At 38.3% G+C, this 13,527-nt stretch overlaps 1 protein-coding gene and 2 non-coding genes across 3 annotated transcripts in view; 2 read left to right on the forward strand and 1 right to left on the reverse strand.

The window, feature by feature from the left end:
- Window positions 1-13,527, reverse strand: part of LOC144641270 (uncharacterized) — a 157,509-nt gene that overhangs the window by 14,365 nt on the left and 129,617 nt on the right. The window contains exons 10-11 of the mRNA XM_078500301.1: window positions 13,406-13,489; window positions 537-626 (exon numbers count right to left, since the gene is read on the reverse strand). Coding sequence (XP_078356427.1) covers window positions 537-626; window positions 13,406-13,489 — 174 coding nt within the window. The remainder of the gene's footprint in view (window positions 1-536; window positions 627-13,405; window positions 13,490-13,527) is intronic.
- Trnal-uag (transfer RNA leucine (anticodon UAG)) lies at window positions 7,056-7,128 on the forward strand. The gene has a single exon. It is a non-coding gene; the product is annotated as a tRNA-Leu (tRNA).
- On the forward strand, window positions 7,337-7,409 carry Trnal-uag (transfer RNA leucine (anticodon UAG)). Its single transcript has one exon. It is a non-coding gene; the product is annotated as a tRNA-Leu (tRNA).

Consider the following 13,527-nt stretch of genomic DNA (forward strand, 5'->3'; position numbering starts at 1 on the left):
TGAAGAAAACGTTTATACAGATGTGTTGAGTTGAAATTTAAGAAAACGAAAGGGATTTACTAATTTCAACTAGCAGAAATAAAAACAGGATTTGGGACAATTAAAACAACACAGTTACTACACGTATTGTGCGTTTGAGCCTTGATTTTTCATGCACTGGGATTTACCAAAAATTTCACTGCTGGGACTGGGATTTGAGCAAAAAATAGGCTGGGAAATGGGATTTAGGCAAAATTTTGGCTGGGAAATGGGATTTAGAACCCCCCCTTCAGGACCCTCAACTTTTATAACCCTGGCGCAATTTTTCGATTTGTGCCAACGTTTGAGCAACTTTGACTCAATTTACTAGCACAATCAATAAATACTTGAATATAAAAACTTGTTTCTATTTACAGTTATAAATAATTGGATGACATTGCTTTAATCTAAGAGATCAGGTCCTAAGGCACAGATATTATGCTGACATAGAAGCCACTTGAAGTGTTTATTTTACAAAATTATTTTCCTTGCTTCCAGTTTGGACAAGTGTCTCTTACCTGTCGGCTCTTCAAGTTCCTCTAACTCATGTTCTCTCGATTCCAAGTCTCCTCTTAGCTCAACCTGTCCATCACCAGCACTTGCCTCATCTGAAAAAATAAAATGATGCTGCTTAATTTGGAGCTAGGTGGAATAACATTAGGCCCAATTGACCTGATTCGTCTGATTCCTCACTGACTCGCTACATAGCCAATCGCGAAGGCTAAGAAGTATTTTTTGAGAGAAGTACTAAAAACAAACCCCCGAGGCTATGCAGAATAGACTGAAATACCTTTAATTGAAGAAATAAGAAGTTGTTTCAAATGGGAGTGTAAAATCATCGAAAGGATTTTCTTTTGCTGCGGATGTACCTTCGTGTTTTTTATCATATGACCCGTACGGACCCGCGCGCGCAATTTCCTTGGAAAACCATATGAAAAAAAGTCCCGTATGAGGGCCGTACGCCTCGCTCTAGCAGGGCCGGAAAAAGCCGTACGGCCCCACTAGAAAAGCGTACGGCCCCGCTACTGCCGCGAGATGCCTGAATTGGAACCAGTTGATTCCACAGCTTTGAATTCAGATGAACGATAGTGAGGATAGTTAAGATTTTTCTAAAGAGCAAAGAATGTCCAACATGTTTATTAAAACTTTACTATCAAGAAAACGATGTAGTTTGCAGGCGCAAAAATTAAAACAAAACGTGTTTAAACTCGGCAAATGATGAAGAAATACTCCTGACAACAGCAATAAAATCGAAATGAAAGCCGTAAAAAAAAAACATAATCGGACAAAGACGTATCCTAGTTTGTAGTCATGATAAACATTGAAGAAAAATGCAAATGCGAAGTAAACTCAATTTTTTTTCTGCTGGGTAATTTTTAAATCACAACATACAAAATGCGAGTACTGTCTGTCTATCCCGGCGGGATCCCGGCGGGGATCTCGCCACGATCCGGGATCCCGCCAAGATCCCGCCAAGATGGCGATATCCCGCCGGGATCCCGGCCGGGAAAAAATTCCCGGCACGTCGGGATCCCGCCAAGAATCTTGCCGAGACCCGGATCCCGGCAAGATAGCAGACTTCCCGCCTGGGTAGAATTTCCCGCCACGGATCCCGGCAAGAATCTTGCCGGGAATTATATTCTCGCCAAGATTCCGCCAAGAAAAAAAAATTTCCGGCAAATTTTTTACAGCGTGAATAAATCTCGGTAGTGTTCCCGGCGAGAACTCACTTCTCAGAACCGGAGAAAGTCGATGCTTTGAAATTCTCACAAATAATATTATGCTGTGTTTGGAACACAAGTCATGGCGTGTATTGATGAAATAAACTTAAAGTACTGAAAGTAGTACTTTATAAAGCAGTTTGATTTTTAAAATGTCGAAAAATATTTAATACGTGACGGTGAGCCGCGGACGTGATTCCCACGAGGAAAGTTTTATCAGTCTTGACGAACTGGCGCGACAAAGAGGCGCGTGATAATAAGGGTGCGTTTCTTTGGGAAAAATCCAAATCCGGATTCTTGATCCAAAACCGGATTTTGCGTTTCTTTACCTATATCCGAAAATGGATTAATCTTGGATCAATGATCTGAAGAATCCACACTTCGAGTAGATACATCAGATCATATCTGAATCCTGATCTGAATCCGTATTTTTAGGATTCATGATCCGTGCGTTTCTTTGGGAAAGGATTCGAAAAAAGTACCTTGGCCGAGCGGTCTTTGCTGTGAAAATACAGGTTCGCTCTTTGTAAACACTGCCATACGGAAAGTTTTAGGCGGTTATTTCGATCAAAATACAAATATATTTCACGATAAAAGGAAACGGTAGCTTCATATAGGTATGTAGTATCATTTTAAACGGGATACAGGTTTCCTAGAACAGCCACTGTGTGCCTACGGAAGTTGTATCCTTTTGAAATTGTCACGAGTTAAATTTGCACTGATCATTTCGCAATCATTCTTCGCTCTCAGATGCTTTCTCGCCACATTGTGCTTAACGCTAAAGAAGATCTACTTCGACGTGTGGTTTTTGTAAAAGATTTTGTATGCTTAAATTATTTTAGCTAGGATACATTCGACGAAAAATAAATTTGTGCTGATATTTTATGTTCTGTGCGAAATGTGTTTACGGGGTTGTCATGGCAAAAAATCCGTTTTCGGATTCTTCGTTTCTTTGAGAGCAAAGTATCCGTGTGATCTGAGATCAATGATCCAATTTTGGATTTTCCCAAAGAAACGCACCCTACCCTCTAAGAGGTCATGTGGTTACCAATATTTACAGTCGAACTGAGGAAATAGTGAATAGCTAAAATGGGTCTGGAATGTTCATAGTGTAGTAACGATGAAAGTAGTCCACCCCCTCCCCCCCCCCCCCCCCCACGCTCCTGCATTCAATTATTAATCGGGCGTGGCCGATTTATAGTTTACCCTTTGGTCGTCCTAGAGCGTAGTCTCCTGGCGCGGCCAAAAAGACGGGGATAGCTTGGGGTTGCTACAAAACCGCTACGGGTGACGCATACCGCAATGGTTTTCATTTTAGTTTTGACAGGAAATCGTTGCAGGCACACTTGGTCGACTTTTGGGTTAATGTGTAATCAGGTTGTGTTTTTTTGCTTCGGCGGAAGGACAGAGAAAAAAGCTTACGGGGCAAAGTACAGTATGGGGCCCAGTTCTCGGCCACTTTTGACGTAAACTTGTATTTCTTACCTCAGAAGAACCGCAGGAACTTGAAATTTCTCCCAGAGCTAGCTACATTATTCAGCTTTTTGGTGTAAAGCTATCGATCGGTCAAAAATTAATTTGCCCGAGCAATAATAAAAATAAAAGCTCCATTTGTGGGCCCAGTTCTCGGCCACCTTGGCCCAGTTCTCGGCCACTTTTGACGTAAACTTGTATTTCTTACCTCAGAAGAACCGCAGGAACTTGAAATTTCTCCCAGAGCTAGCTACATTATTCAGCTTTTTGGTGTAAAGCTATCGACCGGTCAAAAATTAATTTACCCGAGCAATAATAAAAATAAAAGCTCCATTTGTGGGCCCAGTTCTCGGCCACCTTGGCCCAGTTCTCGGCCACTTTTGACGTAAACTTGTATTTCTTACCTCAGAAGAACCGCAGGAACTTGAAATTTCTCCCAGAGCTAGCTACTTTATTCAGCTTTTTGGTGTAAAGCTATCGACCGGTCAAAAATTAATTTACCCGAACAATAATAAAAATAAAAGCTCCATTTGTGGGCCCAGTTCTCGGCCACCTTGGCCCAGTTCTCGGCCACTTTTGACGTAAACTTGTATTTCTTACCTCAGAAGAACCGCAGGAACTTGAAATTTCTCCCAGAGCTAGCTACATTATTCAGCTTTTTGGTGTAAAGCTATCGACCGGTCAAAAATTAATTTGCCCGAGCAATAATAAAAATAAAAGCTCCATTTGTGGGCCCAGTTCTCGGCCACCTTGGCCCAGTTCTCGGCCACTAAAAAGCTTGTGCGTAATTATCTGTAAAAAAATGCTCAATTAATTTTCACAGTCATAAAATCACTCTGTAAACCTTTTTATATATCTTTATACTATATCGATCCCAAATTATTTTTATGATGCTTTGTTTTACTTTAGAAAAGAAGGATTTTAACGCGCCTAGTTGCCTATGTGCAGGTTCTGGCAAAACCGCATTGTGTGACCCGTGCATTTAGATGGTTTATTTTGCAGTGAAAAGGTCTTGAAAGATTTAGGTGTTGTAGAAATAATAGACAAGGCAAGAGTCAGCTCAAAACTTAGAGATAAGATTGAACTTTATTTTTAAAACATTTATTTCTTTCATTCTGGCAGCAGCAGATGAAATTATATTAAAAACCAAGCGCTAAGCTGTGATAGCGAGCAGGGTGGCCGAGAACTGGCAAATACGCAAACGTCGCAAGAAAAAATTTCGAAGTAAATTAAGACCAAAAAATACAACGGTTCAACGAAAAGTTAACTAAAGCAGAAAGCTGAATTATTCTACGTTTCACATGCCAAAAATTAGCTCGTATGGTGGGGGCTTTTGGATAAAATACGAATTTAACTACATCCATGAATTTGGAGCCGTAAACAAACAACTTTTTCGGGAATGCAAATTCACCTACCTCCGCGTAAACTCGACGTGTGAGCTTTCTATATCGAATTGAACGATCAAACTCAAGATACTTAAAGCACATGAATCAGTCTATCGTTTGAAGGAAATACCTTTTTCTTTTGATTCAACTGGAGGGTGAAAAAAACGCGTTAAACACAAAGTGGCCGAGAACTGGACCCGGCCGAGAACTGGGCCCCATACTGTACTGATATTCACCATTGTGAAATTGCACTTACTTTGACAAGTTAAAGTTATTTTTGTAAATGACAAAGGTAACGTCATTGATGTCACGCAGTGTTTTTTTTAGCAAACTAGATGGTTTGCTGGTTTCTGACTATGAATGGGGGTGTGATCTTGCGGTATATTTTTTTAGCCTGACTCCACCGTAAAACTTTTTTTTTATTTAGCAAGAACTGTGTCCATTTTCATTTCTGAACAATTGGTCGTCAAGTCGTTTGTCACAAAGAGTAGAATGTTTGTACAGCATGTTTTGGAATTATTTTAGATTTGGTTAGTAAGACGCTTCTGAAGACCTGAGCAAAACATTGGGAATGTACAGTATTAATAGGAACTTGAATGGAATTTTTCACAAGTTGGATAAAGGTATCAACTGAAAAAAATGGAATTCAAAATGAGAACTTGGATTTTGTTGTAATTAAATTTTATCGCGGATTGGATGCATAATATCACGGCTTTGAAAGTCTTCAAATAATTAGAAAGGTTCCTTTCTTCCTTTTGATCTTATTGTTATTTTCATGTATTGATTATTCGAAAGTGGTTTTCGTTGATACGAAAAAAAAACGGGTTTTCACTGAAGTGCTTGAAGTATTTTTAGACGTGATAATATTGGCTTAATCAAATTACATTGTGCACGAAATATTTGTTATTCTTTTGTCTTGAAACTTTGAGGAAATTGAAATTTTTGTTTGACAGTAGTGTATGAAAGGCATTTTATAGAACTGAATAAAAAATAAGAAACATTGATAAAGGTTATTTCAAAGATTTATTTTGCCTGATTTTGAAGGGTTTCAGGAGTTTTAAAGAGTGCTGGTAAACGGCTGTATGTTGTTTGTGATTACGGATCTTATTTAGTTTCGAACGCTCTAATTTTTGAAAGGTTAAAACAGGTTAAAACCGGGCGGTTTCATGAGTTTTTTGGGTAGAAAGGTACGGTGGTGGTCAAAAAAAAATGTTTAGAAAGGAATGACTGTAGTAGCACGTAAGTCGGAGGTTTGCGTGAGTCACGGGGTATAGTATGCGTGAGCTGGATTTCCGGCGTCATAACGGCATGTTTTGTTTACTGAAAGATACACTCGACGTTTAGTTAGCTTAGTCGGCTTGGGAAACTATTTTAAAAATGAATGTTGTAATAGTTAATTAATAGTAATCTAGAATTAACCCACTCTCGATTGGAGTCTGTTCTGGATTCGCGCTACCTTTTCGCCGCGAAGGAATTTTGTAAAATTTCGCTAGTGGAAAGAGGGTACTGTAAGAACAGTATCAATAACTCAAAAGGAGGAACTTCTTTGTAGCTCTGAATTAAGACGTATGATAAAATTTTAAAATAAGAAACTTTCGATATATGGTTTTCATATTGTTTTTGTCAATTTCCTTTTGTGGCAGATTTTTTGAGAATCAGCTTTTCTTTCGTGTGATGACAGACACAGGACAGAACGAGAGGTGGATGAGAAAGATGCCGAAGATGAATAGGCACCGAAAAACGACAAGAACCGTCAAGGACTTATCTTTAGAGGGCGGGGAGTTTTGGCATACTGTATTTCGAGGACTGGACTGGACTAGTAAAACGCGGACTAGTAAAACGCGGACTTGTAAAACGCGGACTAGTATAACGCGGACTAGTAAAACGCGGACTTGTAAAACGCGGACTAGTAAAACGCGGACTCAGGTAAAACGCGGACTTGTAAAAGGCGTACTAGTAAAACGCGGACTAGTAAAACGCGGACTTGTAAAACGAGGACTAGTAAAACGCGGACTTGTAAAACGCGGACTTGTAAAACGAGGGCTTGTTAAGCACGGACTTGTAGAACGCGGACTTGTAAAACAAGCGCTTGTAAATCGGATAAAACTAAACGGTTTAGCGAGCGAAACAATTTGTGTTTGAAGCTCTTGTGTGTTTCTTCGACGGCATATTTCTAGCTTTTTTGAGCACTCTATGGTCTGTTTTAGCGTGGAGATGTTTTTGCAGTATAGCACATGTTCGTTCTGCAAACCCCTACTAAAACAACGGGATTGATGCTATGAGTTGTGTGCATATGTTTCTTTCTTTCCACTACATGACGTCTGTTGAGTGCAGTCGTTTGTATTGCTCGCACGAGGTAGAACGGGGCCCGTCCAGAAATCAACAGTCAATCGTAAATAAAGGTGACGGGCCTACACGACTCCTACGTTCGTGACATTAGAATACCACTCACCACAGAGTCCCAGTAGCTCAGTGGTAGAGCATCCGTCCTAGAACACGGAGGGTCGTGGGTTCAAATCCCATCTGGAACTCGGATTTTTTTTCCGAGTTCGATGCTATTTATATCTTATTTAATATCTTTGTTACTCACTTTGGAGGTTGGTTGGTTGCATCTTTGATATGCCTTAATGTGACTGTGTGATACAGTTATGAGTCATATGTGCCAGTCATCATTTGGCTGTGTGACCGCGTGATGCGGTTCCAGTCAAAAGCCCACATTTCACCCTTGCTCACCACAGAGTCCCAGTAGCTCAGTGGTAGAGCATCCGTCCTAGAACACGGAGGGTCGTGGGTTCAAATCCCATCTGGAACTCGGATTTTTTTTCCGAGTTCGATGCTATTTATATTTTATTTAATATCTTTGTTACTCACTTTGGAGATTAGAATATTTGCCGTTAAATGTTTAAATTCGGTCTTTCGACCTTATTTGCTTCTGACTTCTTTCTGAGGGTACTGTTTTAATTTGGGAGCAGTATGTGGTAAATAAAGGTGACGGGCCTACACGACTCCTACGTTCGTGACATTAGAACATTTGCCGTTATATGTTCAAATTCGGTCTTTCGACCTTATTTGCTTCTGACTTCTTTCTGAGGTTACTGTTTTTTTGAGACATTATGTATTGAAGAGAGCCGTAAGATGATTGTGGCCAAGGAATTCGAAGTGTCTAGAGGCGTTTTACAAGTCCGCGTTTTACTAGTCCGCGTTTTACTAGTCCAGTCCAATCTACAAGTTAAAGACACATCAAGACCACCTCACTGTGAATTGCCATAGCACAGACAAAATTATAGTCAATATCTTATGTGTTTTTAAGAGAATTACATAAGAACCAAGGCATGTCTTGTCTTGCCTTACATTGACATGCAATAATTTGGAAATACTAAGCTCGTAACACAGCCATTCTAAATAAACGGGTGCAATCAGTGTCGCATGTAATAAAATATGTATCTTTGAGCTGATTTACGAGAAATGTGACTTTTGATGTAATCTTCCTGAACTTTCATATCTTGGAAATAGTACAAAAACTTCAGATTGCCAATGGTATTCGTTATTTTTTTCTGGCTGATTATATTATAAGTAAGACTTCTGTAAAATCAGGTGTCGCATGGCTTAAAAAAGGAATTGAAACTTTCAAATTTCACTGTATTTCGTCATATTTCTTTCTATTTGCTATTTTTTCATTGAAGTAAACATTAATGCCTAAATTACCAAACCCCTGGTGAGGTACTTGGATGAAAATTTTTTCAGTGTAGTACAATATTACACCTGTCGCATAGTTTAAAGTAATTTACGTTACCAGTAACACAGACAACAAGTAATATTTTGCGTTTGTTCTATAACAATGAAAGTAATGCATTTTCTAGGTGCTAAACATAAGAACTTCCACATAAACTTCAAATTAAAACCAAGAAATGGAAATAGCGGCTAGAAATTTGCCCGGCGGAAAGCGAGATGGCCGTTCACACTTTCAAACATAATTTACGTTACCAGTGACTTTACTTAGGCCACTCTGTGTTGAGAGTCACGATAGTCTATAAACGGCATTCTATCGAAGGGTGTCTGTGCACTATTTATTGACAATAAGAGATCGCTTTGGAACTGTTTATTGTCTTCGCAAAATAACATCGAGACGTAATAAATATAATTTACGTTACCGTAACGTAAATTACGTAAGGCCGAGGCGTTAATTTTTAACTCGATAATAAAGGCAGCCATGAAAGCAAATATTAAACATCTGTCATCGTATCAAATGTTTAATCAGTCAACAACAACAAAAAAAGGCATTTAGCAGATTTTTTTCTTTTTGAGTTGCTGCAAAACAGTCAAGTTCAAATATGAGACTCTGTTGAAGGACATCTGTGCTTCCTTGGCAACCAAGGTGGGCCTTTTTGAGCAAAAGGTCTTATAATACCTAGTAGAAACTCAGTAAAGATACGCTTTCGTTTGACCTTATCGTCATTTGAAACCGGTAAGTGATCTATGCAGGAGCACGTGCTTTTGAAAGGTAACGTAAATTACAGCGTTGGTAACGTAAATTATCTATTGCGCCATGTCACGAAATTGGCTTTGTAACTTTTAGAGAAGTGAACTTTCCTGCTAAACTGAACCCAGCAAATAATGTTACAATGACACATGCAACTATATTTTGTCCATTTGTCAATCTATCAGCAAAGTTTAGTTGACTCGTCTAAAAGTTGAGAAAGTTATAATTTACGTTACCGTTCATCAGGAATATCAAAACGACAGACAAAAGTAAAATAGTTTTATTGTCAATTTTTTGTTTAATGATAAAGATTTAGCTTACGCGTCGTGCCATTTGCGGTTTTTGATCATTTTATGCGATCATCCGTTAAAGAATTAACCAAGAGTAATTTACGTTACCACTCTTAAGTAATTTACGTTACCTTGTTTCCAAGGAAATTTTAACTGTTTTTATAAGAATTTAGTAGGTAGTGAATTGCGCATCAAATCTTGATTACTCACTTGTGTACATAAAGTAATTATGCAAGGAAACAAGTAGGTTTTAATCGTTTTAAAAGAATATTGAGGAATTTATTTTTCTAATAAAAAGATTTAGACAATCTTCTTCGAAAGAATTATGCAATTTTTTTGGATTTTTTTCATGGCAAGCAATGGTTACTAGGTTAGGTTTCTTTAAATGTTTCATTTATTTACGAAAATATGAGAATAAGTCACATAGGGCATAATAAAGGATTGCTTTAAAGTAAATAGACAGGCTCTACCCTTCAAAATAAAGCAGCATTTTAGACAATAGTGTGGTTAATGCCCAACCTCATAACTTTTTATTGAATAAAGATATCGAAGGCCCAAACTAAACAAGTGCACTACAGATCATGCTCTATAAGCAGGATTATATTTGGACACGTTTCAGTGAAAGTGATTTTTCAACATTTCAAATCCCCATTTGCACCCGTTTACTTAGAATGGCTGAACAGTTTAAGACAGAATCCATCAGGAATTTGAGTAACATTAATTTTAGTTACGCAAAAATTGAGCACCAGAATAATTTAAATCCTTGTGTTCTTTCATACCTTGTTAAAGGCTTGACATGTGATAACACCAACATAACACCAACAACAGTTCTTTATGAGTGGGGATTGAAGAAAAAAATGGAAACATCATCACACAGTTGACCCCCATGCAAAAACACTCCAGGATGTCACGGGACTGTTTGGTGTCCGTCTGCCAATTTCTAACTTCAAATTCCAATGTTAAATTCACATTAAATTTTCAATATTTCTTAGTTGTCTAAATTTTACTAATTCTTTTAAAAAAACTATCACCTGCCAAACATCCCCAAAAATCACTCAAAAAATTACAAAATACCGCAATACATAGATACATGGGGTGAGTGAAGTTTCCTTGGATTCCTTGAAACACCAACAAGATATTTCCGTTTAAGGTGGCTGATAATGGGTTTCAGTATTTCCCAGTCCTTATACTTTGGTTCAGGACTAAAAGCCTTCATCAATTGCTATTACAGTAATGGTATGAAACAAATGTTCAATCATTCATCAACAAGTTGTGATCATTTTCTTGACAATAGTAGTTCCCCGGTAAACAGTTGTAGTACTGTCCCATCAAAGTGCAATGCCTGGAAATTACCGAAAAGCACACGACCTTCAGGTGAAACCGCACCTTACAGTATTACCAATACACTGCACTTTGCTAAGTCTTAAAACTTTACATTGTCTAGTCGTCTACTTCAATCGTTTATTTGTATTTTGTGAGATACATTTATAAATTGAAACCATCATGTCATTAAGTAATAATGCAATCTCGACAACGTTCTAGATATTATATTATGCACACTAATACAGCTCATGCAAGCCCTGTGACTTACACAAACACAGTCGGACTGAGTGCTACTTAAGTAACAGCTTCGTGGTTTCTGCTGTACTGAACCCTGCCTTTCAAGGCAAAGCGCCCGATTTTAAGCTTCTCAAGCTTCTCAATGTTCTTGTTTTACAAGAAATCAGATCGACAAAAAATTGTTAAAGATTTTCTGAAAGATTTTTGGTGAACGTAGTTGTCGTAGGCTTTCTTGCAAAACAAATAACCAATATTGATGTTGGCGGGTCTAAATGTGTTTTTGGTTTACCTCTGGTCCTAATAAGGGGGAAAACATATTAAAAGCAACGGGTTGACCCTTTTCTGCAAAATATAACGATCTCCTTATACTCAGAGATAAATTCAGACATTGATTCCAAGCAATATAAATATAAATAACACTTCACTGCATTTCAGACCATCTGCGTTCGTACTGTACGTAGTACACAACTCTTACCTCGATTTCGATCGATTCATCGGTTGTATTTCGCAGTTGACGATCAAGATCAATAGACATTCTATTACTAGTGATACCTATCGGTAGAAATGCCAACGAGTACAACGGGACGCTTTATGATTTTGGTCGATCAATAAACATTGCGCGTTTTCTTTGAAAATCGTGAATGTTTATGGAATAAAATGCGATTTTATGAAGGCTAACAAAAAGTTCTAAAATAATACCACAGTAGTGAAGATTTAGTGAGAAATCTTGTAAACTTCATGCTATTTGCGAGTTTCAAGCCATTGTTGTCCGATGCCGCTATTTTGGAAAGGTTTCCGCTGTTTTAAAGTCCTATAGGTCTTATAAATCAAAGTGGCTATGAGCCACTGAACATGAAAAATAAATTACGAAACAAAAAGCAAGCTTTTACAAAGATTTGCCAAAACAAAGCATTTCAAACTTTCCACACTGCAGTTGAATTCATTCAGCACATAAGTATTAAAAAAAATTGAGGTTTTAAACGCGCAATACGTGATGTCTCAAATATCACGTTGAATTGTTGTTGTCGAGACACTGCAAATTGCGTTCGGGCAACCAGCTTTTAGGAAAATTAAAGGCCCTGTTTCCCGAGGAAAAACGCCGAAGTATCCAGGAAAAAAAATGTAGTATAGAGAATTTATTTTATAAATTCGAGAAACGAAATAAAACTCTTCTGATTGATAAAATCTGTGTTGTTTACTTTGCCAGACCTAACTTAATTACGCATGCAAATTTGTATGACTTCGAAATTTTCGAAGCTTTGGAAATCTTGAAGCTTTGGAATGCATTTCTTACCTTCATCGTAAATGAAATTAAATTCTAAACAAAGTTTAATTCAAGTTTCTTTCGTATTTCAATCTCTAGTTCGGGAATTTTGGCTTTTTGAAGCGAACAGACTTGAAACCTCTTTGTTATCTGAGACGCATCGTGTCTGGGAATTGAACAAATTAGTAGCGCGCTGATTGGCCAAACTACAACAAAGTGTGCACGTGCTGAATTGTGTCGTCACGATCTACCTTACATTACATTACATTACTTACATTTCTCGACATTTGGAGTGTTTCTGAGATTTTTTTCGCATGTACAAATCTTCTCGCGGCTCTATATTCTGCCGCCTCGTCAGGCCTTCTGGTCTTCCAGAAGGCCTGACTCGTTGGCAATTACTGCCTTCTTGTCGTGTAGGCCAAATTCAAATTTGCGAGGGGATTGGGTAATAACCTTGTCACGCATTCTACCAAAATTTGTAGCGATCGGACGAAGAATAAATTTTTGGTAATTTGCTTAGCCATCGTTCCTGAAGAAACGATATTTAAAGGGCAGTACGGGAAAGAGTTTTATGGCCAGAAGTTATTAGGTAAATCCTCGTGCCGTTTCAGGTATGCTTTCGTTCTTCCTTCGTTCTTCGGAAAATATTACTTCGAAGCAATATCCACGTGCGAAGAATCATGTTCCAACTACGTTCGGCCATATGCACGTGGCAATCATCATATTCTAACTACGTTCGCCCATATGCACGTGCCAAGCATCATGTTTCAACTACTTTCGGCCAGCGGCTCATCAAAGCAGTCGATTCTCGATCGTGGACAGTTCGAAAGCGCCATAATGATTGTGAAAGTGACTTTTTTTTATTCGGAATCCTCATATTTAACTAAATCCTAACAATTCATCACCGTAACTCATATATCCTTCTAAACAATAGTATTGTAATCGTAAAAAGCTACCTGGAGAACTTGAGAAATCCTCGTGCCGTCTCGGTACGCTCTCGTTCTTACTTCGTGCTTCGGAAAGTCTTACTTACATTACTTACACAGATAGTAGCATTATGGTTACCTTGGTAACCACAAAAATGGGATGACATAGCTTAAGTCTAAGCGATCAAGTCCTTAGGTACAGTTATAGTGCTGACATAGCAGCCACTTGAAATGTTTATTTTACAAAAAATTGTTTCCTTGCTTCTAAGTTGCACAAGTGTCTCTTACCTGTCGGCTCTTCAAGTTCCTCTAACTCTTGTTCTCTCGATTCCAAGTCTCTTCGTAGCTCAAGCTGTCCAACATCAGCGCTTGCTTCAAATAAAAACAAAGAAAAATGCTCAGTTAAATTA

The sequence above is a fragment of the Oculina patagonica genome, unplaced genomic scaffold (assembly GCF_052425735.1).
Source record: "Oculina patagonica isolate OP01 unplaced genomic scaffold, crgOcupat unplaced8, whole genome shotgun sequence".
NCBI lineage: Eukaryota > Metazoa > Cnidaria > Anthozoa > Scleractinia > Oculinidae > Oculina > Oculina patagonica.